At 37.2% G+C, this 27,581-nt stretch overlaps 1 protein-coding gene across 5 annotated transcripts in view; it reads left to right on the forward strand.

Annotated features, from left to right (window-relative positions):
- Nucleotides 1-27,581, forward strand: part of GRIA4 (glutamate ionotropic receptor AMPA type subunit 4) — a 214,983-nt gene that overhangs the window by 156,800 nt on the left and 30,602 nt on the right. For all 5 annotated transcript variants that reach the window (XM_054272071.1, XM_054272066.1, XM_054272070.1 and 2 more), the window contains exons 10-13: nt 2,028-2,234; nt 8,480-8,850; nt 10,256-10,454; nt 15,282-15,529. In XM_054272071.1, coding sequence (XP_054128046.1) covers nt 2,028-2,234; nt 8,480-8,850; nt 10,256-10,454; nt 15,282-15,529 — 1,025 coding nt within the window. The remainder of the gene's footprint in view (nt 1-2,027; nt 2,235-8,479; nt 8,851-10,255; nt 10,455-15,281; nt 15,530-27,581) is intronic.

Here is a 27,581-nt window from a genome sequence, read left to right on the forward strand (position 1 = left end):
GATCACCTCTCCGTGTACCTACCAAGGACAGAACTGGGCCACTCCACTTCCCTTCTCACTGTTCCCTCACAGAACTCCTGGCTAGGAGGGCTGAAGTGCACTTAACTTTTAACAGAAAACTTGAGGCACCTGTCACTTGGCTTTGCTGTACAAAAACAGTTAAAATGCTTTTTTTGCATCAGCCCTGCCAGTGGTGGGGTGCAGGAAGGAGCATAATGTCTGGGTTTTGGAGGAAGGAGTAAGCTGATCTGGCCTACACTGGGCCTGTCTTTGAGTCCATCGCCAGAATTATCTCCTGGTGTGACTGTAGTTGCATGCCTTTGGCTGGGGATTTATGGCTGAATCAGAAGAGCTGGAAACCACTGACTCTGGCCTTTGGAAAGCAAAATTGCTTTTGAGGTAGAGCAAGCAATGGAGCTGAAGCTTGTAAGGAGAATTCACAAATGTAGGACAGTGGACAGACTTTGTTGCCCTTCTAGCAAGCAGTTGGCTAAATCACAGACAGGACAGAGTTTTTTTCACCTCTGTTTATTTTAAACTTTGTGGTGGCAATAACATATGTGGAAAGGCACAGATTTTGGCTCTTCCTCTTATATGAACAAAAAGTCTTTGTGAGGGAAGAACATTTTATACACATGGCCAAAATATTTCCAAAAATCAAGAACTTCTGCAGAGGTCAAGATCTCCCTGCTTTTCTCCCTCTCTCCCTCTAGAAGACCAGTGGTTGAGATCAACGTGATTTAAGTAGGGATAGGAATATAAGAAAAAGTGCAGGCTGCTGGTAATACTCTGCAATTTTCCTTTGAAAATTCAAACTCTATACAGGCAAAGGCACTCATTGGACTGCACTCATGTAATACCACCTATCCTCCCTTGTTAGACACCTAATAGAGGTTAAAAATTGTTGTTGCTTACAGATGATGTTCTTGTAGTTTCAGAGGAGCTGGCATTGCTGCACTACATATTTAAATTTATTTTTATTCTTGTGCTAATTATATCTGTAGGAAAGATGGGAATGGGGCAGAATACTACCAAGGATAGTGTCAAAAGACCAACATTTTCCAGGGATAGCACAGAGAAAATTTAAGTTGCCAGTATTTTGTGATGTAAATTCAAACAAAGGGTGACCTAAATTACCTTTTATATTAGACAAATATTTCATCTGGAACTGGCTCTGAATATGAATTAGGGAAGTAATTTAAAATACCATCAGAAAGTATAGTTTTACTTAATAATTTCTAAAGTCTGAATTCACATAGAGCTAAAAAGAAAAATACTTTGATATCCCAGTTGCATAATGTTCACTATTGTAATAGCATGGTTAATACAGGGAATGCAAGATCCGCTCTTCAAGACAGGTTTTACTCGTTCTCAATGGCACTCACTGTCCCAAAATATTTGGTACTTCTTTTTCATACAACATGTAAAGTCACTGTCAACTTAATACCATTCTTGTCCATGCATATCACTGAAGTTCATCCTAAAAAACCTTGCAGAATCTGTACTGTTTATTTTAAAGGAAAGATGCATATTTCCTTGGGAGTGTATTTCTGTGTTCTCACTAAAATGTATGTAGCCTCTTGGGAAGTATGCATTCTAAACCTCAAGAAATGAAGCCACTCAGGCTCTGCATCTGAAATTAAATAGGCAGTCACCCCACTATGTTAGAGGATATGCTTACTCACTGAAGTCAGAAGTCTACATTGTACCTTCATGATCTCACAGCCCTTTGCACTGTATGGGCCCAACCTCTATTCATACTTTAAATTTAGCATATACTGCACTAAGGTCTGTCATTTAAAACAAAGTAAGGTCGGTAATTCTTGTGAAATGTATAACCCAAATCAGTGTGAAGAGTATATCTTGCCAGAAGGATTTCTGTTCATGCATTTTAATTTAAACCTGCTAATACTGTCCATGAACTTTTTATAAATTGTGTGTTGTTCAGTCAGCTCATGACATGTTTGGTTTTTTTCAGACTATATTTGGTACACTTCTCCTTTACAGTTCTACTTCTTTCATTATAGGAAGCCCCATATGTTATGTTCAAGAAAAACCATGATACGTTTGAAGGGAATGACAAGTTTGAAGGATACTGTGTAGATCTGGCATCAGAAATTGCAAAACATATTGGTATCAAGTACAAAATTGCCATTGTTCCTGATGGAAAATATGGAGCAAGGGATCCAGAGACAAAAATCTGGAATGGGATGGTGGGAGAACTTGTTTATGGGGTAAGCATACCAATTTTTGAAGCAGGATTTAATTTTTCATAGTATAAGTCATAAAATAGGAAGTATATGTGCATTTTATTTAATCTTGGGGTCACAGAAAAGAAACATAATCTTGTTTCAGGTCTGTGAGTTATCACTTATTTTCAAATTTTAATAGTTTCATGCAAGTTCTACAATTTATTCAATTAGTACCATGAAACATTAGAACATCCATAGTTTGTATATCCCTTAAAAATTCATTAATGTTAGAGACCATCTATTCTTGACACACCGTAAAACTTGGTTGGGAAGAATATCACTCATTAATTAATTTTCATGGAATGGTGGACAGATCTTTTTAAAAAGATGGGATTCTTGGTCTAGTTTGATAAATGAAAAATCCACCATCATATATATTAAACATAGGTATTAAACCACTACAGACAAGTACTTAATTAGGCAATTCACAATGAAGACAGACTTTTAAGATGACCATCAATTATAAAATTTAAGATCAAACCTGGTAAGTTTAACAACTGAGAACATAATGTTATAGAGTGCTCTGGGGAAGGATTCTTCAGAATACCATAATAGTTAGCAATTCTGTTGACACATAAAGTTCCAATATTTAAAATAAAATAGCTCCAACAGACCTAAATGAATATTTTCAGTATCTGGTGTTACCAAAAGTAGGAAAACTCAGAGCTGAGCTTGCTGATGACTACAGTTGCTAGTATCTGCACTGAGAACAGTTCAGAATTCTTAGAGAAATCTTTAATTTCAGTGTTGGAACAATAAAAAAAAATCCTCAAAGTATTCAGATGTCAATATTTCCACCCATTAATTCATAACATGCCTCAACCTCCTCATAAAAAATTTCTGCATACCAGTTGAACCATCCCCATTTTCACAATTCCATTGGCAGGTCAGGCCATACATTGCAAAGGCCTCGTGGCTTTTGTAGCAGCTCCATTTCAGTTCCCTTCTGCTAGTTTAGCATAGCTGATAAATTCTCCATTAGCATCAGTTAAAGGGACTCCGTCTCTGTACTGTAGGAGTGTGGGAAATGTTGCCCCAGAATTTCAGTGATCTCCCTTCCCCACTGGAATGGAAAGGTTATATCACGTTCCCAAAATTCTCCATGTTCTTTGAAGTTCGTGAAGGAGCCAACTTCAATTTTGTCTTTAAAGAATAGGAACACCGAATGTCACCAAGCATGTATATCTACTTCAGTGTCTTGAAAGCAGCTCAATTCTTAAGATAGTAAAAGACAAAGATTTTCCAGAATTATTTTATCAAGTATGGAGGTTATTCCTTTTCTGGCTTTTAATTGCAAGAGCAAACCCATGGACATCAATGGCCAAGCAATATTTCATACTAGAATGTTTTTTTTTTATTATCCAAGAAATGTTACTATTTAGGAGAAATCTCTTTTGTTCATATGTACTGTTTCAGTGGCCTATCATCTAGTTGAAAATTATAGAGGAAACTTGATATTACACTTTCATTTTCTGTTTGTATGGGGTATTCTTTCCCTTGTTTTATCTTAAAAAAATTTACCTCATCAATCCTAAATTGCCCTAGAACTAGACTGAAATAAAAAGTGTTGTAAGGAAGCTCACACAGATGTGCCAACACCTACAGCTTTTAACAGAGCTGAAAGCAGTACAGTTCACAGGCATGAGGAACCTGTTGCAAATTACCCACAGGAAGAAGGCCAACCCAGAATACTAGGCCAACATTTCATTTTTTGTAATGGAAAAGAGTGAGGAGGATGCTTTTTCCAGCTATCTGTTTAGGATGTCCACAGTCTTTGCAATTCTGGGACTAGGCCCTGGGAATGAGCTGCAGCAAAGCTCTTGGAGCTGCTTTTTTACTGAAGTCAGCTGCTGCCCAGGACATTTGCTGCACTGTCATAAGGTTCCCTGAGGCTGTATCGATCCTGATGTATCAGTGGCACCAGGGAATGTCCCTTTGCTTCAGAATTCGCCTGATTAATCTGCTAAATTTCAAGCATGGTCAACAGTACATTTTTGGCCCATAATTACTGTCCAAAACAATTCCTGAGCCCAGCTGGACCCTGGGATAGAGCAGACACCTTTCCCTACATGCAGCTCGAACGAGGCCATGCAGGTTGAGAGGTCGGGTGACTTTGATGGCGGCGACACGGCCTGTCCAGTGCCGCTGGGCCTTAAGGCCAAGAGCTACACCAGGCATGCTTAGTGTACTTCTATATGTGTAGCTTTAAAGGAAATTGTTCTTTCTGCTACTTTCAAAGTTTTCTGCTAAGGATTTCTACAGGGAATCCATCAAGACCATCCTCCCTGCAAATTCCTTGACTCCTTGCCAGACAATTTACAGAGCATCAGGTTCCCAGGCCTGGGAGAAAACAGAAAAATCAGTCAGGCAGAGACTTTGCTGCAAAGCTCTGCTAGAAGAAGAGTATGTTCATCTTCTCTGATAGATCCCCTAATCATAAACACAAATAGTCTGAGTAGTTGGCTGTATTTCAAGCAAGGCTTTTTATTTGCAGCCAGGACTGGGAGGGAATTTGCAACTGAATTGACGAGATGATCTGTTTGGGAAACATTTTACAGCTTTTAATTCCCAGCCATGTTAATGGATTAACAGACAGTTTTGCTCTGGCTGGTGAGATTGGACTCTTTCTGGACAACACAAAAGATTCCTCTGCTCTCTTGCTCTTACCATCATACCCCAAAGCCCCTGAGCCCTATCCTTACTACTGAGAATGGACATGTGAAAATTTTATCCCATGTTCCTTTAAGACTTGTATGCACCAGGGGTTGTTCTGCTACCTGGACACTCAGGTACTACACAGAGCAGGGTAGTAATTTCCTGAGCCCCATGGCTGATTTTTCCATCATGTCCCAGAGGAAACATCATATAAAATGCTGTGGGGTACAGTTTTGCTAAGATTGTGCAGAATATCACGGTGGGGATGGTTAATTTTTTTCCTCTTCTGATTTTAGCACATTATTAAAAACAATGAGGAAATTTTGGTCATTTGTCCCTGATGAATCCACATGCATTTAGTGGTCTATGGGGATTCTGTTTGCCTTCATATCTAGCTCACAGAAGAAATGCTGGCTGGGGATGAAATGCCATTAAGCACATGTAACAGGTGTTTCCAAATTCACTAGCAGTCAGCTCCAATTAAATATTCATTCTCCTGACACAGAATGCTTTTCTTTCACTGCTTAACACAAAAGGTCACAACTCATTTCTGTTTGAAATCTCAGAAGCCAAGAGATTCTGAGATTCAAATCTGTTTCTGCATGATTATTTCTCAGATAGCATTACTACCTTCACAATACGTGTACCAAGCATAAATTTTATTCTCAACATTATAATAATTATATATTCTGGAAAAAAAAATGTCTCTCTCCATCAGAATCGATCTTGTCTCTTTCTATAATATTGGAAGGATCCAGAATGCATCTGTACTTGGTAATGGTGGAGCCTTGATTGAAATGCTGTTACAGACGCAGTTATTTAACTGTGAAGTATCATTAGTCTTTGTCAAAACAGATTTCAATGGCAACAAAGTCATTAATTGTTTTTGCACCATAGTTATATTGTTAATCATTTAAATCCATAATTATATGGTGTATGTTAACTGGGCAAAGCACATAATTATCATGCACAGCTATTTTCATTATTTAGCTTTTGCAATAAAGAGTTTATGTAGGCTTTACAAGGCACACAATAGTCATACAAAAATAATAATATGATCAGTCTGGGGCACTGTCGTTTCTCCAGTTTTTTGTCATTTAATTATGACCTAGCTATATATTTTCCTTTTAGATTTCTTGGCATAAAACAGATCTATCTAAATTATGAATTATCTGATACTAGATCACTATTGTAAAAAAATGGGTTAAGTTCCTATTTCTCCTCTTTAACTCCTTCAAGTACTGTAGGCAGCAGTTTTGATCATGTTCAAGTCCTCCATACCCTATTTGAGCGTTTAAATTTCGAATTATAAATCCTCTCCAGTATTTCACATATAATATGCAATGTACTAAGTAGGTATCCAAAACCTCCTCAATTCACACTAACTTGGGGAAGTCACTTTTCCAGCTCACACTGTGAAAACCAACAACCCCCAGGAATCTGTGTTTTAACCCCAGTAGAAATCTGCAGACACAAAAAAAAACCCTGTTATCCAACACCTTTGAAGACCAGTGACTAGCTCTGTCATTTACACTGTGTTAATGAAGATACCACTATATGACAAACACAGAGAGAATTGGCAGGAATAGATTACAGTTGCCATGAGTCTTTTGCTTAATCAAATGCCACATTAGGCATTCTCAATAATTAAAATTTAGAAATACAAAAGATGTTGACTTTAAAGAAGGAAACCATTCTTCTGGAGAAAAGCTACTTATGAGTAAGAGGAAAAAAAAAATATGCAGAAAAGCCAGTAGCTCAAACCATCCTGCAGTCTTTAGACTACAGAAATTAAGTTTACTTTCTAATTTTCAGGCTAGTTGAAATACTGATATTGATATTTTTATATTTTAGACATGTTACCCTTCTCAAAGAATAGCTCTTTTCATAAAACATCTGTTTCAGCCTGATTTAGATAATCACAAGAGATTAAGAAGCCAAATTTTTAAAAAATGCCTTGTATAACAAAATTTAAATTGAAATTCAGAGAATTAGCAGTGTTATCATAATGTTTACCTGAGACATTAGCACCAGAGGTAATTTCTGATACCTTTGCAAAATTATGATTTCAGATGCATTGCTTAAAATGTAATATATTTATTTAAAATTTTGGAAAGTGTTTACATCACAGCTATTTCAGAATGACAGATATAATCTGATGATTAATATACAGCCATCTTAATACAAATGTGCATTGTGCATTTTTGGCCCATTGAATGAGTCAATTCTTTTGAATTATTTACAATTGTAAAGCTCTCGAAATAGGTTTAATTTTTAACCACCCAATATTGGTTGAAAATAAAACTTATATGGCTCAATATGAATTAGCAGATAAAATAGAAACCACAAATTAATTTAAATGCGTTTACCTGTTTCAAAGTTGTAACATGACAAATAAGCTCCTTTTCTTTGGCACACGAGCTATTTACATAACACTGGATTAAACTATTTGAGCACATCCTTATTTTTCAGCATGTTTTAACCTCATTGAAACCACAAAGTGTTCACAAAATACAGTTACTCTCCTGAGCCCATAAGCTGTATAGAAGTCCACACTGGTCACAGAGAAGGCTCTGCTCTGTGGCTGTACCTAGGCACAGCACTATGGTGATGAGCAGGACACAGGTTTCAGCAGCTCTTGCATCTGTTCCCCTCTCAGGGATGCATCCTTTGCCCCAGAGTCCCCACACAATTCCTATCTGAAGCACTGCTGCAGTGACAGCTTTAGTGTAAAAGGCAAGGCTAGGCAAGGAACAAATCCTAATGTAGTGTAGCATCCCTAAAGAGAAGAGCAATGCATTAGTTTAGCTCCAATATTTTATGGTGCATACAGACATCATTGTTAGCAGCCATAATCACCTCCATCAATAATGATTCATTCAAGATTGGCATCGTCATCCAAAAAACATGTTAGAAATACATTTTAAAAATATTCTTACACTAGTGGGAATGGATTCAGCACACATTTTATCCTTTTAGCTCATAATTTTGCACACCTATTTCCTGTATACTTGCCATTTTTTGCTGTTTAAAATCTAATTCAATCTTATTAGGCTATTTGTCCCTTGAGACAGCTCTGTGCAGTTTGGTGAAATCACAGCAACAGTTAACCACTTTAGCAGCCTCATGCCATTTGGAGCTTTTTTGAGTCTATGAACTGCTTTACCTCAAAATATTATTATGTCTTACCAAAATACAGCAATTAAAAAGTCTCTACACATTCAGTGACAATAAGGTCATTCTCATTTTCCATTCTTTCTTGAATTCCTTTATTTAAATCTAAATTAATGCCTAAAATGATCTTCCTATACTGCTGCTCACCTCTATAAGATTTGCAGAAAAATTAAGTATTTGTATAATTCTGTAAAATAAAAACCTGCAATGTGTATGTTTTACTGAAATCATATTGAGTAAATGCAGTGTGATAGAAAGAAAGAGAAAAATGCTACAAAGAGCATTTAAGCCATGGTGTCCTGCTGATGTTAATAACATACCTTTGGAATTAGCTGCTTACTAAGTGTATAAGCACACATCAATTAATCTATACATCTATATTTCTTTTTTCTTTATAGAAAGCAGAGATTGCTGTTGCGCCTCTGACCATCACTTTGGTACGAGAAGAGGTCATTGATTTTTCTAAGCCTTTTATGAGTTTGGGGATATCCATTATGATCAAAAAGCCCCAGAAATCTAAACCAGGAGTGTTTTCCTTCTTGGACCCTTTGGCGTATGAGATCTGGATGTGCATAGTCTTTGCCTACATTGGTGTCAGTGTGGTCCTGTTCCTAGTTAGCAGGTTTAGTCCATATGAGTGGCACACAGAAGAACCAGAGGATGGGAAAGAAGGACCCAGTGACCAGCCTCCCAATGAGTTTGGCATATTCAACAGCCTCTGGTTTTCCCTGGGTGCCTTTATGCAACAAGGATGTGATATTTCCCCAAGGTTTGTGTCAAATCTTTTTACATTTGCATTTTGTCTTCAACACTGAAGCATAAAACCTTCTTTCATTAATTTTCCTGGCAGTGTTTTGAAGTTCATTCTTCAACCTTTTCTTTTTCTTTTTTTTTTCTTTCTTTTTTTTAATAGCCATGATAAGAGCAACAGATAGTCTACTTGAAATTTCAGTCATTACTATTATTTTCCCAGTGTCAATGTGCATAAACCCCAAACAGCTGTCAGAAACAGCAGGTTCACACAGGGGAAATTCCACTGGGTTGACTTTTGAAGAACTGTGTTGTTGTTAGATTAGTTCCATTGTGTTGCAACCATGAAATGCATGCACACAGTTGTGCTGAATATCTGCCTTGCATCAAGGAATGTCCCACTTCTGTTTCATGTTCTACAGTGCTGCTTCACAAATACTGCTGTCTGTGAGAGAAAATATTTGACTGTTTCTGAGAAGCCACTCTGTGTTGCTTTTACAGCAGCAGAAGACATGCCTCAGATCTACTACATGTTTAGTTCTATAGTGCATGATTAGTCCTATAATATATGATAATCTAGTAAATGATTAGTGTAATACATGCAGTCCTGAATTTCTCAACATTTTATGAAGTTAGTGGGCAGTAACTAAAAATTTTTAATTAAATATTATGACCCAGTCTTTCAAACTTAAAGGCTTCATTTTAGCCATTTGCAGTGAAATTTTGAATGTTCAGCATTGGCCTAATCCTTCTATTATTTAAGTTAGTAATAAAACTGGTGCTTAAGAGTGGATGTGCCTTGCTCCTCAACAACCTTCTCATCAAATTGCAGGTATTGAAAAGGAAAATACAAGTTTTTATTTAACAGAAATGTCTTTTCTATCAAAAAATTCTTGCTTCCTAAAGAAGAAAAATGCGAATATTCAATGAATGATTGCAGTGGCTTGTGGAATTTTTGAGAAGTTTGGGTGACAGGAATATGTTAATCCTAAAACCAACATAATCCATATGCAAAGCCTTTTGCATTTTTTTTAAAGAGGAAACAGAGAAAGCTACTGATTTTCAGCTACCATGCTTTACTTTTGTCTCCAAAAAGAGATTACCAACCCAGTATCTTTTGACACTTTTTCCCTATTTTTAGGCATGTCCTGAAATAATAGGAACACTGAGATTACTGTCCAAGAGGATTTAAGCTTCTGTGTGTGTGTGATACACATTGGTACAGTGGACTACACTGTAGACATTAAGTTTCTAGAGTAGAAGCATCTATTAATATTTAAAATGCAAATGATCTTCCTCCCATTGATTGTTGCTTAATGACAAATGTTCAGCAATAATGGTGCCTTCACTCTCTCTCTCTGTCTCTCTCTCACTTTTTGTGGCTCAAGAGACAGGAAAATGTGCATTATCTTATTCATGTTTAGATCCCTCTCAGGTCGCATTGTTGGAGGTGTCTGGTGGTTCTTCACGCTCATCATTATTTCATCCTACACTGCTAACCTCGCTGCTTTCTTGACTGTTGAGAGAATGGTCTCCCCCATAGAGAGTGCAGAAGACCTTGCCAAACAAACCGAAATTGCTTACGGGACACTGGACTCAGGGTCAACCAAAGAGTTCTTCAGAGTAAGTTGGCACGTCCATTAGAGCAGCTATCCCTACCAACCACTCTTTTAAGATGCTTGGAAATGTGAAATAATGTGACTTTGCAATTATATGCAGTATGGTTTTGTAACTCCTGAAATGCTTTAGCTACATTTTTACCCCCACAAGACCATTTGTTGGAGTTTTCAGTTTTTTAATCTGTGGAAAGGTTATTGATCCTGTCAAAAAAAAAAAAAAAAGGAGATGCAAAAGAGATGCCTGAGGGGATACTGAAGCAAGTGATAATTAAAGCAGCATTACACTATTGATTCATGTGAGGCTACAGTACTGAAGTGATGTGCAGCATTGAAAGCCTATGATGGTAAAGTGGAGTCTGGCAGGTTTTGTTTCTGCTTATGGATTTGGCTGTGTGCATTTTGCTTTAGGGTCTTGGGTGGTGGGCAGGAAATGCATTTTTTAATTTGCTGACTTTCAGATGGATAATAAAGAGAAAATTTAACTCGAGGGGATGTGGTTGGAGCATTAGGAAACAGGATAAATAGCCATTCATATGCCTGTGCTGTCTCTATTGATTACTTCATTGTCATTTGCTTTCCTGCATTAGTGTGGTTGGTATGTAATCCTCATCATTTGCCAGCTGGAAAGCAGGGAGCTTGGACACATCACAGACAGCACATAATAAACAGTCCTTCCTGCTTTATTTCATGACTCCAGCAGATGAAAGTTAAGCTCAGCTGACCGAAGTGAGTTTAGCATTTAAACACAGCTCTGAATAAATGCTGCGAGCCAGTAACCCTTCCTTGAAAATTTCACAGCTTATTAGGTCATTATTTAGCTGAAATGTGAAGATTAAAGGATTTTTAGAGGTCAGGAAGATGGAATGAAAATTTCTTCTAATTACCTAACTGAAAGGAATTCTGTTAGGTACTCACACGCACCTTCACTGTTTTCAATTTGGCCAAACTGAACTCAGTAAACCATTAAGAAAATTTTCAGTGCCATTTGGAAACTGTAGACAATATCCATTCAAAGACAGTGTCTCAAGTGAAATAACCTTTTTATTGCAACAACTATCCCCATAGAAGTGCTTGTAAATCTGTTCTATTAGCTGCAGAAAGATGATTTATAAGATATAGATTTCACTTAACAAACGCAGTGATTGGACTTTCACATCATGAAACTGCTCAAGGAGTTCAGTTTAACTCAGTTTTCTAGATTTCTTCTGTAGACACTGGAGAAAGAAAAGCAGCCCTGTGCATCCTGTGTGAGATGTGTGTGTTATGACGAAATAAAGCACACATTTAAGTACCTGCCTCTTTACTTGAACTCTAGAAGGATCCAGCTGAAATGGCTATGGTGCTTGGTACCTTGACTGTTCACTAAAAGGTTTCTAACTACCCCTGTCTTACTGTTTTTTTAATGAGTACAGTCCCTCCAGCCAATTGTTTATATTCACCTCTGTTTCACCCATAAACACATTTTTAGTTCTTTTTGTAGAAAGTTACATATTTTATTCTTGAAACTCGAGTTTCAGTCCATCCTAAGTTGAGGTGGTAACCACAATATATGGGTACAAATAGATCTTTCTACTAGAATGAAACTGTGATGATACTTAAAAACATGGTGCTGATGGTCAGCCAGATTTATGTAACTTTGCATTTATTAATTTGATGCATTTTTAAGAGTATCTAGTGCTTGCAAATTTGTTAGGTGATGGTATGCAAAAATTAATTCCCAAAGAAATAGTAAAGAATGAAGTACTGGAATTGTTTTCTTAAGACTTTCAAAATACATATACAAGCCATTGTATTGAAGCAATGAGATCAGGTATTTTGATGTAGAAACACTATTGGTCATAAAAATTTCATCATTCTTTTAAATCATTGTGTAAACACAAAAACTCTTTCAATATTTTATGCAAGTTCTCTTTTTAAAGAGAAGATACTACGATGGAGTGAAGTGTCTAAGGTGACAGCCCTTTTTTCACTTGTCTTAAAGGGCTAAGAGAAAAAAGAAGGAAAATCAATGTTGCTCTTTTTATTTCTTCTTTTCTTTCAAAGTACAGAGGGAAACTTTAACTACAAATACTAAATACTATTGCATATGCAAAATGTGAAGCTTAATGAAAATTTAAACTGTGTTGATCATTTTCTTTAAAATGGTGCAGTTGAGGCCCTGCTTTCAAATTATTTCTCTCTCACAATATAGTGATTCTTAATGATACTTTATGTACCAGTTCTAAAGATATTTTTCACAAAACAGGGAGAAAGATAAAATATCGACAAACAATATTTACATTAAAGCTGTTTTCAAAATACATAAATTAAGACCTAGCCTGAAACAATAGTACAAGAAGATTGTGTGCCAAGTCGAACATTTTGTGGGTTTGGAAGCAATTCACTTCTTGGTATTAGAATCACGTGTAACTTTTCTGTCAGTGGTGATTATCTGGCTGAAGATGAGCCTTCAAGGCATTTTCTCATCATTTTGTCATTTCTGATCAAAATGTCAGAAACACCTCTTCAGCCTGTTTTAAATCTGAATTGAAAGCAGAAAAGGGAAAATCATTTTAAAGCCAACATAAAGAAAAAGAGGAACTTTGATACTGTTAGCTGTTATATACTCCTGTTTTCTGGTTTACATGCAGTCAGAGTTCTATTTTCCAGGCAGACTGCTCAAGAGGGAAAGTAGTTAGCTTTAGCAGTTCTACTCAGAAAAGCCCAAAATTAAATTATCCCAGCTTGGCTGACTGCAGGAAAAGCTGTAATGTTTTCTCATATGATAATAAAAAATACTTATTAGTTCATTCTTCAGTTTTAACTCTGAGTTGACATGTAAAAATTGAATGCAGGCAAATGAAAGTTTGGGAGAAGAAAATGTTAGAGACCAGATACCATGTTAGACTTTCCATATTTTTCTATTTTCATAGGCAAAGGAGACTAGATGCTCAAAGAAAAAAATAATTAAATGCAGCCTTTTCCAATTGATGTAGAGCAGTGTTTCCTGTTACTAATCAAGCTGTTTTATGTGCTGCATAAAGTTATAAATGAAAGTGACCTATTATATGGTTCCTTTATAAAGAAATAGGTGTAATGGATGTTAAGATGAGAGAAATGTTTGGAAGTGAAGGCAGACAAAGGCAAGAAAATACTCTTGAAATTGTGACTGATTTATTACTACACTCTTCCATTTTTTTCTTTCTGTAAATTTAAATCCATGTAATTACATCAGTGTAAAGCAAAAATAATGCATTGGTGGCTTGGTTTATGCTCTGCTCCCAGCCACTATTATGTAAATATAAAATAGCTGTGACTGTAGTGAAAAGAAAGGGTGACAAGTCAGGATGTGATTATGGGCATACACAGCTGTTGTTGATTCAAATGTTATTATATTTGACAGAAAGATAAAATTATGCATACAGACAAACTAAAAAAGGAAAGCATAATTTTTGATGTTCTACTATATGGCATTTTTATTGAACAGTTTTAGTTAAATGCCACTTATTTCCAGGATAGGTCCCTTGCAAATTATTTTCTAAGTAATAGTACAGTCATTCAGTAATTGGTAAAAAGAAGTGCTTCAGGGAAATTACTCTCAGATATAAAAAAGGCTCAGTTCCAGGCTTCTTAAAGCCATTTTTCATTTATATAATACTAAGATTATAGGATTTAGTATTTGTTTAAACAATCTAAGGCCCTTTGTTTTGGGGCTTTTGAATAATGAATATTTTCCTGGAGTGCTCAGCACAGTGTAGGAACAGGCTCATAGACCAAATCTTGCTTAGCTAGAAACTCCTCTTCACTCAAATAAAAGCTGACTTGAGCATTAGGGTAAAAAGTCCTTTTTGCAGCATACATAGGGGAAGACAAGTGCCATCTGTTATTATAAAAACAGTGTGTAGTGTTCAGCTGACACACTGCTGGTTTGCATGTATGTATTCCTGTTGCTGGAGGAAGCAAAGGAGTTGTTGGATGAATTTAATGAGCATGGGAAACTTCTCAGCCTGACATCATTTCCTTCCTTTCTTTTAGTGAAATTTTTTATTTGCTTTAATTTTTTATGAAGAAGTTTTATTTTTTGCTTAAGTATTTACCTGTTACTCCATGCATTCTCGGACAGGAAAATTTCCAACTAATGCACTCTAAGCCATGAATTGTGTGCATTCTTTGAGAAAGTACATTTCTTACTCAGTTATTGGCAGGATGAGAGTCTTTAAAATAAATCCACTGATACTGCAGTTCTAAAATCATACCTAATTCTTTAAGAAAGATCCTTATGGCATTTTACTTCCTTTAGTATATGCTCCAACTTGCTGTTTCCATCTTTTACTGTGAACCATGTCTTTCAATATTGTATAGCATTTCTGAATATAGATCAGGTCAGTTCTGAATCACGAAAGCAGAAATCCTTCTTAAGCTACTCTGGTTTTGATGGTAGAAGAAGTAGGTGTTAGAGAAATGCTTTAAGACTCAGCTGAGTATTTATGGGGAGATGATTTTACTGTTTCTCTTAAGAGTACAGGCTTATTGTAGACATCTATTTCATATATCATTCCCTAAAACACATTGACTGTGTGAACTTCCTCTATCTAACAGTAAATTCAGCTTTACAGGTTTCTTTTTTGACTGCTAGAGCGTAGCCAAACTCAAAAATTGTATCTGCTACTATAGTATTGATAATTTTCTTTTTTGTCTCTTCTAAAATAATGGAATTCAGATGAAACTCTTCTCCAAGATTTTCCCAACCTCAAATGTCTGAAAAATTAAGTATGGTTGATTTTATTTGAGCAGTGCCATTCTGAAACGTTGCAACATTCTTTTGTTCTAACTTGTTTTTGATTTTCCCCAGAGATCAAAAATAGCAGTGTATGAAAAGATGTGGACCTACATGAAATCAGCTGAGCCATCAGTGTTCACTAGGACTACTGCAGAGGGAGTAGCTCGTGTCCGCAAATCCAAGGGCAAGTTTGCCTTCCTGCTGGAGTCCACCATGAATGAATACATTGAGCAACGAAAGCCATGTGACACCATGAAAGTGGGAGGAAATCTGGATTCCAAAGGCTATGGCGTAGCCACACCGAAGGGTTCTCCATTAAGGTGGGTGGAATAGTATAACAATATAAAATGTGTTGTTATAGTATTCCACCTTCCCTGATGTCCCTGATATAGCTCTTTTTGTTTTGTGTGTGAACATGGTATGTTATTTTTATTTTCTTCCATTTCATTTTTTTTTTGATCAACAAAGGTAACCATTTCTAATTGCAATATGGATTGAGCAGCTATAGTTGGCATATGTTTCAAGGCCATATAAAAACCAAACTGGTTGAACACTAGCTACTTGAAGTCAGTCTCAATAGAATTAACACTGGTTATTCTATTTCATCAGCTTTTTTTCACAGAATTCAACCCTTTATAGCAGTATTATGCTTACATTATCTACATCAGTATCTGCATCAATAATATGCCTATATTTTATGTTTTGTTTATTGATCTCGGCTACTAATTTCTGAGTAAGAAGCTGCTTGTAGCATCTTTTTTCAAATGTTATCCCTTGGAGGTAATTAGTCCTTCATTACTTTTTTACGAAAGCACCTTCTTATTTAGAAAAAATGTTTGTGTTTGTAGCATTATGCATTTCAGTACTGCCTTCAAACTCACCAGTATTTTCTTTTTCATGGTATCAGATACATTCAGTAAAGTAGAAGAGTTTTTGATTCACAGGCAGAACATCATTTGCATTTCATTTAAATTGTCAGGGAACAAAAGTCAGCTTTGTGTTAAAATTGGCGGTGTTTACCATTCTGTTTCCTTAATGTTTAACGCAAACAAAACTTTCATTTTCTAGTGTAGATTTGCCAATTTTCTTGAAAACAAAGTAGCAACCAGGAGCTGAAGGGAGTCTGACAGTGATAAGGTGCACATGGGTGGGGGAAAGGGAATGCTCCACAGAGTGCTCTGCACCCCATTTTTTACGTCTGTGCTCATGAGAAGGAATTACAATGTGAAATAAAGGGGAAGAAGTAGGTGTAAGGGAAGAGTTGCAAGTGCAGATGTAGCCATATGTCTGTGGATGAGGTAACCAAGGACCTATTTGTCTACATCTGTGACTGCAGAGGAGACATCATTGCCACTATGCAGATAACTTGACTCACTCATAACTCATCAGTTTAACCTGCACAGAATGCCATAAACATCAGTAGCTGTTACTGCATTACAGGGATGGTAAAAGGAATATCATTAGAATCATCTGCATCCACAGCAAAATAAGATTTGTATGTGCAGGGGAAAATCAGGACAGCTATTTCAGTGACTGGATATGAATTTTTGGTCCTTAACATTCAGTACCTATCAGATTTAAAAATTGCCACTTTCACTGCTGGGCAAAGTAGAGAGAACATTAAGGAGGTGAGAAAGGGAAAATGACAATAAAAATGTTAATTCTATAGAAAAACACATCCAGAACTCATAGAGTAGTTAAAGGTGGTAGTTAAACGTAGTAGTTAAAGCTAATAGGAAAGGCTGCTCTATTATCTGGATATATTTTCAAAACACTTGGTTTTTATTTTATATTTACGATAAATTAATATCTCCTTTTCAGTGTTTCAGACAACCTAAGAGTGGTAGGCAGCACTGCAGTTTAGGGTAGTAAGGAAATGCTCACTGCTGACAGTCATGCTGTACTGAGTCAAAGCTAGGACATACATTTTAGGAGTACTTTGGCTGCTGTCATATATGTCCTAGCAGTGGGCTCTTTGCTTTAAGTGTGTTTTATGGTGTTCTTTAGTCCCTTTCCCTTTCTTCTTCAGAGTATTCAATACCAACAAGAGACAGCCTGTTATAATGAGCACTGATAGCCTGTGGAAATTGATTTGTGTCAAATTTGGGCTTATTTCAGGTTTGTTCAGTTGGCTAGACAAAAATACCTAGGAGTAATGGGGATGAGACATAAAGAAGTTAGAAGTAAGAGGGCCTAGTAAGACTAATAAGAGCAGAGAGGAAGAGCACAGCCCCAATTGTAAGGATCCAGTGTGAACTCCTGGTTATATCCCAGCTAAAGCTCCCAGACAGTTCAGTGAGGCCATAGTTTCATCTAACTGGGGGTCAGCAGCTGTCATTAGGGTGATGTGATCAAAACCCTGTCATTTTTCACATCCTACCTTCAAACATTTTTCAAAAAGCAGAATAGGGAAAATCCTGCCGGACTTGAAAATTGGACCAAATCTTCTTTCAAGCTGTCTTGACTGGCTGTCCGTGTCCATGCCTTTCCTGAGCCTTTCTTTCATGTGTGCTAAGCTGCTTGTTCTCCTGCTGCACCCCATTCCCTCTCCAGCCCCGGTGACAAACCATCAGTGCTGCTTACCTACTAAAAACATTAAGCAACACACTTAATGTTCTGGATAAAAATAAAGAACAAGCAATACCTCACATTTTTACCACCTCTTTCATGTATATCTATGGAGAGTAGCACTTACAGAAGAGGGGAAAATCTTCCTCTCCCTGTGTTTTTGAACAGAAAAGAGTCAGCTGTAAATTTTATCTGCATGTTTCAGTATTTTCTGAATATTTTAAGATTTAGATTATGCTGCTTTTGCTATTTTGACTTCATCCCACATGGTAGTGTTTCTGTCACTGATCAGATGACTTATGTAACTGCTGTCTGCACAGATAATTGCAAATATTGAACATGCAGTTTGAAATCCATGAAGGGCAGGCTAGCTGAGCTCATTACATAAATTAGTCAAAAGACATAATTTGATATGGGAATTCCAAATTTTGCTTTATTTAATAATCCTAATTTCCTATTTGAGTTATATGTAGACCACAAATTACTTGATGTAGTTCACAAATAATTTCAAATAGCATATAAAATTTAAACATTCAAATGCTGTCTTTGGTTTGTTCAGGACTAGGGTAAAAAAACAACTTTTCCAAATGAATTATTCATATCAAATTAATCACTGAACTGTTTGAACACCTATTCCGTTAGAAGTATTTTTGTCTTAATCCTCTTCCTACTTACTCAGTGATATAAATCAGGAGTTTTTTCCCTGAAAATATAGTAGCATCTGAATAAAATTGATGTGAGTCTGTGGAGAACCAGATCACATATTCTCACACATCTAACTGACAGAAAGTGGTTCTTCCTGTAGCATAGGATTAGGGATGGTTCCCTGCTATCACATCACCAGGCTCATGTTCATTATAGAGCACATACCCATCACTTGGTTCATGCAGATGAAATCCACTTGTCAGAGAGATCCAAGGACTGGTCTCTCTGTTGCTCATGACCATACACATGAGCAGGGTAGTGGATTTTAATTCAAAACTCTTCCTTGTTGGGTTTCATGCTACACTCCTGCAGTGTTCAACCAGTACCTATTGGCTAATTGGAATGATTTGTTCTCAGTGCTGGTGCAGTATTACAAATAATGCATATCACTGAATGGAGGAGAATGGGAAATGCCTGATGTGTGTTTCTTTTATGCCCAATGGGCGGTACCACATCACATATCATGTGTGTCTCCTTCCTTCCTTCCTTTTCAGTGATATTCATTTCTATACGATGTTGTAAAAGACTGTCGTGTTTGAGAAGGAATGTGGGATTGAGGGCAAAGGCTCTCATCACAGCAAAGATTGAGTTTCTCTCATGGCACTACCCAACTGTTCTTAACTGTTTCTCCTCCTACAACGGTAGGTATCCTTCCAAAGCCACTGTGTGGTACTCAGTGTGAATTAATGAGTTTTTTTCTTCAAAGGTGGTGCTTTCAAAGGTGGTTAAGAGAGTGCTGCTTGTCTGCTTAGCAAGACCTACCTCTGTAAAAGTGTTGTCATTAGAAGATGTTCTTGTGGCCAGACTTCTGGCCCTTGTGGATCACCCCTGGGTCATCTCCCTTGCCACTTGCAGTAACTGTGTTATCAGAGGGCAACACCTGAAGATCTTGTACTTCTCAAGTCCTGTGCCTTGCATGCCTCTGCTTTTCTGTTTTAGATATGTAGGCATGATAAACAAGTTTGAATAGTGAAGAACATGAAAGAGTTCTCCACCCTAAGAGGTAATGATAAAGAAGCTAAGGGCAGTATTTTCTCAAAAGTACACTAAAAGCTTTTTCAGCTTTTTGTACCTTGAAGCTGTTTTATGTTAAGGGGAATGAGAGGTTGGGCTAAAAAATGAGTTGTTATCATTTCTTCTCTTACTGTTTCAACTAAGGACATTTGTCCTGTCCTGTAGCCAAAAGTATGCAGCATGCATGAGTGAAACCTGCAAGGTCATGAGTGTCTGGTGAGACACTTTGAGCCCAGGCAGATGAGAATGGCAGCATTAGATTTAGACAAATAATAGAAAACTTTGATTAGATGCATCGATGTATTTTAGAGACTGGTGATGTTTGTTCACCAACCTCATGAAATCCAGAGCTCTAATAAGTTCCTGCTATCGGAATTACAGTTAATGTTTATATATATATATGAACCTGGGATTCCATATTCCATTATTCAAGCCTCTATTCTTTTTATGTAGTAAAGGATTAAGTCAGTTTCACTTTAGGAAGAATTCTTTCTGTTCTGAAGAGGAAGGCAAAAAGGTCCACCTGGTGATATCTGCTGGTTTTTGCAGTGTGACATCTTGTGACATGAACTGACTCTTTGCACTTTATCCATTCTTCACCATGTTTAACACAAGATGTGCAGTGTGGGCAGTGAATCAGGGATGCTAGTGTTGCGGATGTAATTTTGCCATCATTTTAGCAACTTATATGGAGGGAAAAGTGTAATGTAATTGAAGCTAAAGATTTTAGTTTCCATCCCCTGCAAGGGAAGAGCTCCCTGAAGGTTGCTTGGGGTGCAAAAGGCATCCAAATTGTCCTATAACAGTGTATGGATTCTCCTGTTTTATATAATGTAATGTGCAATACCAGAAAGAGATTTACCCTAAAAGTGAGAGTTCTGTGGTGGAAGGATGTTTTTCTTGAAGAAAAATGAATCTGTGGGAATAAGATAAAGATCTGTTACGAGGGGAGTCTTTGTGTGCATGGGGTCTGTAATCTACCACCTTGATCTCAATAACTTCATCTTCTTGTTTTCCTGAGGTGAATCTCTAGAACTGACATTCCTTCATTGCTTCATTTCAATGTGGTACTACAACTGGCAGTTACCTTGGCGTTTCACAGATATATGTAGTACGGTTCATTAGAAATCTAGTGTTGGAAGAAAAGTTATTTTAGTAACTCATGCTCATTCATAAAAAAATTTGGCAGACCTTACATAGGATGGAATATTTCCCCCCCACCCTTTTTTTTTCTGGTAAGTGATGTTTCCTTTTATTTTTTTTCATTGACCTGAAAATAGCATTATGATACCATGGTTTCTTCCAGTGGGACTATTTAATTTTTTATCAAATGTTGTCCTGAATGTTTTTGTAGACCAGAGCTTACTGTGGAAGGAATTCCAAGCTCATCATTCACTGCCAAAGCTGTTTATTGTGAATTTAATATAATATTCTGAGATATACACCAGTTCTCATTTTACCCTGGATTTGTTGGTCAGTGAGCTGGTAATTCACACCAGGCTCTGTAGGAAAACCATCAGAGTCATTATGCAGTAGTGAACTGTAAGGACAGGTAAAAACATTTCCCCCCAAACATATTACACTCTCTGGTTTCTTATGCTTTCTATAATATTGGATTTGTGTGTGCAAAAGAATAGGTATGATATTCACAGACTTCCTATGAGTAAGAGAAGAACTAGGAAAATTATTTGAGCTGGCCACGCAAATTTTTTACACAGTCAACATTTGTTTACTACAGAGGACTTCTTCCACTTTTGTTTTTCAGTGGTTTTGTACTGCAGAAATCCATGAATCTTTAGAAAAATAGACTTTTCCCATCAATGAAGCTTCCTTGCACAAACTGTGTTGTATCATAAAGGAAGCATTTCCCTAGACCACTCTTCAGTGTACCCTATATTGTTCAGTTTCCAAAGGTCTTTATAGATTTTTTTTAACCAATATTGTTGGTGTAACTATTCTATTTTGGTGTTTCTGTGGATCTGGGCTGCATTCTTCAATCAGTGGCATGTCCCTGTTTCTAGAAAGGTACCAAAATAGGTAAAAGTAATGTGTGGTTGGGTCATCCTGATAACATCTGAGGCCCATGTGCCTCTGAGCATATTCTGGCACTTCAGAGAGAAGAATGGGTATTTCTTTTGCTGGTTAGCTGTCTTCTGGTTGGCAACACTGGCACATAAAGGCCTCCCCAGATCATTCTGAAGACAAGCAACCGTCACAGTGAGGAAAGATGCAGAGGAAGCAGGTTTGATTTTTTTTCACATTTCCCTTCTCCTGCCAGAATGCCTGGTCTTGCCCTTAATCAGTGTGTTATTCACAGAGTTGTTTCAGCAAAGCACTGTAGGACCTCAAAACTGATGTTATTTATATACAGTGTTGAGAAGATATAGCAAGATCTGGTGAATAATTGAGGTTTGATTATTAAAATGAGTGATGTGAAAATACTGAGTTTGACCTCTACACTTTTGAAGCAAGGGCCACTGGAGAAAGCAAAAACCCCTCCATAGTTATGGGTCAGTCTGTTGATGCTTGAAAGAACAGGATTTTAGTCAACTTATCAGAATTTTTCAGGATCATTTCTTTCTGTGATGCAAAATTATATGAAAACTAGAAGGTGATCTGTAGCATTTTATACATATATAATCATTATCCTGTTTGTTGGTGTAGATCATACTGTATGACTTTGCATAATATTCTTCCCTTCACTGTAGGCATAACTTCCCTTCACTGCAGGCATAGCAAGGCTTGAATTACCACATCATTACCATTCAGTGTCAAAGCTTATAGCTGAGATATTTCTCAAGCAGGTCAGATCCTTCAGAGCTTGTTGAGTTTTCTATCAACTGAAAATAACACTTACTAGGTAAAAAGGCAGAGAATGGGCCACTGCTTAAGAAGGAATATAAAAGTCAGGGGTCAAAAAAAGATCAGTGAAGAGAACCTGACAATGAATGTTAGCAAGTTGTTCTTTCAGCTGAGCCTGGGAGGCATACTTAATTTTGGTTACCTGGGTTATTTCTGTCTAAAAAACAGAGTATCTATTTGAAAAGTAAATATAAAGCCTTGGGAACAGAGATTTGAGTCCCAACTTGCTCTGTTCCCCAGTGATGCCTGCTGGATTAAGTTCATAATTTTCAATCAAGATAAGGGTCTTCCCTGTGCAGAAATATTGCAGTAAAAAAAGGGAAAATTTCATGATGACTAATAATATTCACTGCAAGATGTACAATCAAATGTATTGAGGCAAAATCTTCTACTTGAAATAGTTTTACCCATTCTTGCAATTTTTACTTACAGAGGAAGGAAATTGTAATAATTCTGATTTAAGTCACCAAATGGCAGTAAAGAGCATTGCTATTGAGATAATTTCTGATACTTATCTCTTTGAAAGAAAACAAGTCATTAATGTCCATGATGCTGCATTTGCTGAATTTTCTCTGACCTGGGGGAGAAAAAAATCACTCCATCTTTCAAGTACTTCAAAGAGCCATCTCTGACCTGCCTTGCCTCACAGAGCCTGTTTCTTCATTGCCACTAGCAGGAAGTTTTCACTCTCAGACTTCAAGGATGATTCATAATTGAACAAAGCTCTCTGTGGTTTGGAGGAGAAATCAAAAGTCACAGGAATTTGTTCTGCTGCCATTTCTGTTTTCCTACACTACAAATAACAGTAGAAGCAACTGATGGAAGGCAAAGCTCTTCCAAGAAGCTTAGCTCCCATCTTGATCACACTGTCAGGTTCTGGTGCCTCTCTGCTAGTGTCATCCTGCTCCTTACTCCAAGGAAAGTCTTGGGATTTTAGTGAGAAAATGAAGTGTTTCTGAGCAGGAGTGAAAGAACAGGGCATGGAAACAGCAGTAAAACTATTTCATAGAAAGGCTGCGGGGTTTTTTTGGTTTCTTTTTTTAATTTAAACATTTCAGTGGCAATAGGTATTTTAAAATTAGCAGTATAATCAGTGTAAAAGGTGAAGCTACCATTCTGTATCTTCTGCTTTAGCATTTGCTTAAAAGCACTACTAGGCTTTTTTAAAAAATATTTTTACAAACTATACAAGAGGTTTATCATTCGGATATTTAGTGATTACTAAAAATTTCTTTACTGTCTTACAGAAGCATTGGGCCAGTCTGAGGTAGTAAGCACCAGGAAAAGTTCAATAACAGGCTTGTTTTCTACAGACAGAAAGAAATCAAGGCAGCAAAAAGATCAGAGTTCTTTTCTTGTTTGTCTGTTTCAGAATTGTTTGAATGCAAACAGGATAGGAGCTTCACAAAACCACATCTATCTAAATGAAATTTGTCAGACTGTTGAATTCTCTGACAGGTAAAGAGGGGCTTATATTCAAGTCTAACCAATGAACTTACCTCAGACTATCAGCAAAGGCCATAATGTCTCAAAAATACTGATACCATTGCTGTGCACACATCCTACTGATTTTCTGGACTTTTACAAACCTTTGATAAGCATTAATCCCCACTGTATGCCAGTGGGATACAAAAGGTTATGGTTGTTTCCAGTCTATAGATCCCCTGAGAAATAAATGCTGCCTCTTGCCACTTCAGAAATAATTTTCTCCTGCCCTTTTCCCTGCCATTTTCCCAATCTCTTGTAAAGCATCTCAGCAGAGGGCAAGATGCAGCCCTTTATATTTTAACAATGCTGCTCATTATTATTTCTCTCTTTTCTTTTTATTACAAGTCTCTGGCTGTTTAGGTGTCAAGTCCCAGGAACTGCCCTTTGAAGTTGATGGTACAGTTCCCAACAACTGAAAGGCCTATCCCACTAAGATAATAATTGTTCAGGTAAATTGTAGGTAGACTGAAGCAAAGGAGCAGGCTGCTGAAAGGCATCTCAGCAGCTTCTAACAATACCTCTCTGTGGAAATGACATTTGGGGTACAAATAGCACCTGAAAAACAGTTTGTGATTAATCTGTGTGATAGTTGCAAAACTGCCCACTTACAATTGACAGTAAGTACAAGATGGACTCCACAAGACATAAAATGGCTATTTAGTCTTTGTGCAGCCTTGATTCTTGTGAGAAATCTCCAACCAAAAGTAGGGAGAAAAGTTTGTTTTCTTTCTGTTGGTTGCTTTGAACTGAGAATAGAATCTCAGACTGGCACAGTGTGTGACAGAGTAGGCATTATGGACTGAACATCCCAGCATGAAAGGTAGAAAGGTGTTGACAGCACAAAACAAGATTCAGAAGTCTTAATGTATAATTTAAGCTACTGTGTGTCTTGACACAGCAGCTCTAAAATGCAACTCTTTCCCATCATCAGAATGCTCCCAATGAGCTCAGGCTCCAAATAAAAATGGCCATATGTGGATCTCACTGAACAGTACAAGTTTAAAATATTGTTTGATTAAATAGTGACTTGTGGATGATCAATAATTTTTCCTCCTAACTGGTCTGCTTTGTGTGTGGTAAGAGGTAGAATAAAAACTAGAGCTCTTTTTCTCAACTGTCTCTAGTTATCCTTAGCTCAAGTCTCTGCACTTCCATAACTTGATGCCTTACTCCCGTTTTCTGCTTTCCTTCCTCTGCTTCCTATTCCAAACAAGTCACCAAGTGAAAGCTTAAATCAAGCCTGAAAAAGGATTTAGCTCCTATTTAACCATATCTTTTAGCAAATCACATTATGCTAAGCAGTTCTGTGTGTTCTTTTGTTGTGACTCTCTTTTAACAGTTTTTGGCAGGATTGGCAGTTTTCTATAGTCAAAGTTTGACTAAAATTTTCCCTGCAGTTTTTTAAAGCCAAAAGTCAACTGAATAAAAGGGATCCGAGGGATCCTGATGCAGAGACCTATTTTATTTTTACACTTCAAGTCCTTCTTTCTACTCTAAAAGAACACATGAAAATAATAATCTGCCTCCAGCATGCAAAGAAAATATAACTTTTTTAGTTTTTTTTTTTCTCCTGTCTTGTTCAGGAATAGCATCTCTGTGCAGGAAGATCCAGATCCCTTGCTAGCTTCCAGATCTTCCAATACTAGCAGCGGGGATGAATGAGGTCTGCAGGTGAGAGCAGCCCCAACATCTGGCGGCCCATCTGTTACCTCCAGAATATGTACAGCTTTCTCTGAACATAATTACACATCAGGCTCTTTCCAATCTGTTGCTGATATTGTTCCATTTAGTGGGCCCTGGATTCGTAACTATGTCTTTAAGAGGATTTTATATGCAGAATTAGATGTTTGGATTCTTTGGTATGGATTCAGGCACCTGATTTCACACATCTTATGCTATGTTGTTTGTGTGATTTAGGTCTATTTTGGATCTTAAAACTCTTAAGCCAACAGAAAAATTCATGAGATCTAGTAATGTCCTACAGAAAATCTCAGCTTTTTCTAGAAAACCCAAGTTTTCCATATTTCATATGCCTTAATGTAAACATTACTAGACAATTCTTCACATTTTTACATTTTCAACAAAAATGTTGAATTTTAAGGTTTCCACAGGAGCCTTTTATTGCTTGCAACACAAAATATGACAAGACAGGTTTTAGAAATGTGCTCATTTCTTCATTGGTTTTAAATAAAAAGAAAATGCCTTCTATCCAAAGCTAGAGGACTCACCCACATTCAAATGCTCTGCATTTACTAAGATCCAGCTCCTCAGATTTTAATCAGTATATGATACTATTCTGATTATATTCTATACCTGCTGATAATATTTTTTGGTTTAAAACCACATGAACACTTGACAATTAGTTTTGACTTTTCAGTTTAAATAATGCAAGCTCAGTCTATGAAAGTGTAGTTGAAAGTGAACAGAAAGTCATCACAGTTTCTTGAGGATTTAGGATTTTTTTCCTTTCACAATTAAATAAGCAGGCTGCTATTTTTGGCATCTCTTTTAGATAGTGGGCAATTATCCAAAGCAGTTTCCAATTAGAGTGCTTTTAGTTCATCCAATTTGTAGGCCACAAGAGAAGATACTGTTGCATTAGATAAAATAATTCCAAACATTAGGACTGCATGTAGAACACAACATCCTTTTTTTTGCCCTCCTCACTTAAGAAAAACATCAATAAATTGAACCTAATTCATGGAAGATGATCAAGATAGAGCTGGATATGGATCTGGATCTTCTCTGATGAGGAGAATCTGGGAGAGCTGGACTTGTTTAGACTGGAGCAGAGATGGTTTTGGGGCATCTTAGGAGCATCCCAGAGTGTCTGTGTGGGGGTCTTCGAGGATATGGAGCCAGACTCTTCACAGCAGAGTAGGGCAGGAAGGTTGCTGACCACGAACATAAAATGAAAGGGGAGAAGTTCAGACTGGATGTAGGGGGGAACTATTTCCCCTGACTGCCTGAGGGCAGTCTGACAGTGACACACTGCTCAGAGAGGCTGTGCAGGCTTCATCCTTGGAAGTGTACAAATGTGACTGGTTGAAGCCCTGAGCAGTTTGGTCTGACCTCAGGACCAACCCTTGTCTGGGCAGGAGGTTGGACCAGACAACTCCTTAGGCACTTTCCAGACTACACTGTACAATGATCCTTTTCAAAAATTATGGCTATGATAAGGATATCTTCATCGCATTGAATCTCCTGGAGCTACAGGAGTATTTGGAAAGTTGTAGTAGCTTATGGAAAGTGATGTTTATGTTTTCTGCTTTGTAGAAGGTCTTCTCCTGACCATTAGGCTTTAGTTACAATTTCTGTGAATTAAATGTCAAGCAGATCATTCCCATCTGAATAAAACTTTCTTGCTGGAAAAGCAAAATAGAGTGAGAGAATTTGAAGTCAGTGAAGTAAGTGACAGTGCTTCGTACCTTTTCTTTGCCAGGGAAAAAGGAGCAGTTAACTTCCTAAGCAGCTTTATTTAGCTGCTGAGTGATTGATAGCATGGATTTTTTTGGGACTTATGAGTGGGTCAAAATGTGGAAGGTTCTATTATGGGAGTCAAGTCACTCAGGTTGGCTGTCTCCCACTTTTGGCAGGAAAAATTAGGAGTATGTTGTGGTTAAGGACTGAATCGAGGAAACATCCATCTCTGGGAAAACAGGAGGATAAATTCTCCATGAATGGTTGCCTGAAAAGACACAGATTTCTGAGAAGCAATGAAGTTTGGTTGCCTGA

Source organism: Melozone crissalis, unplaced genomic scaffold, assembly GCF_028551555.1.
Source record: "Melozone crissalis strain CALT ecotype California unplaced genomic scaffold, PUWL_Pcris_2 ptg000013l_1, whole genome shotgun sequence".
Lineage (NCBI taxonomy): Eukaryota > Metazoa > Chordata > Aves > Passeriformes > Passerellidae > Melozone > Melozone crissalis.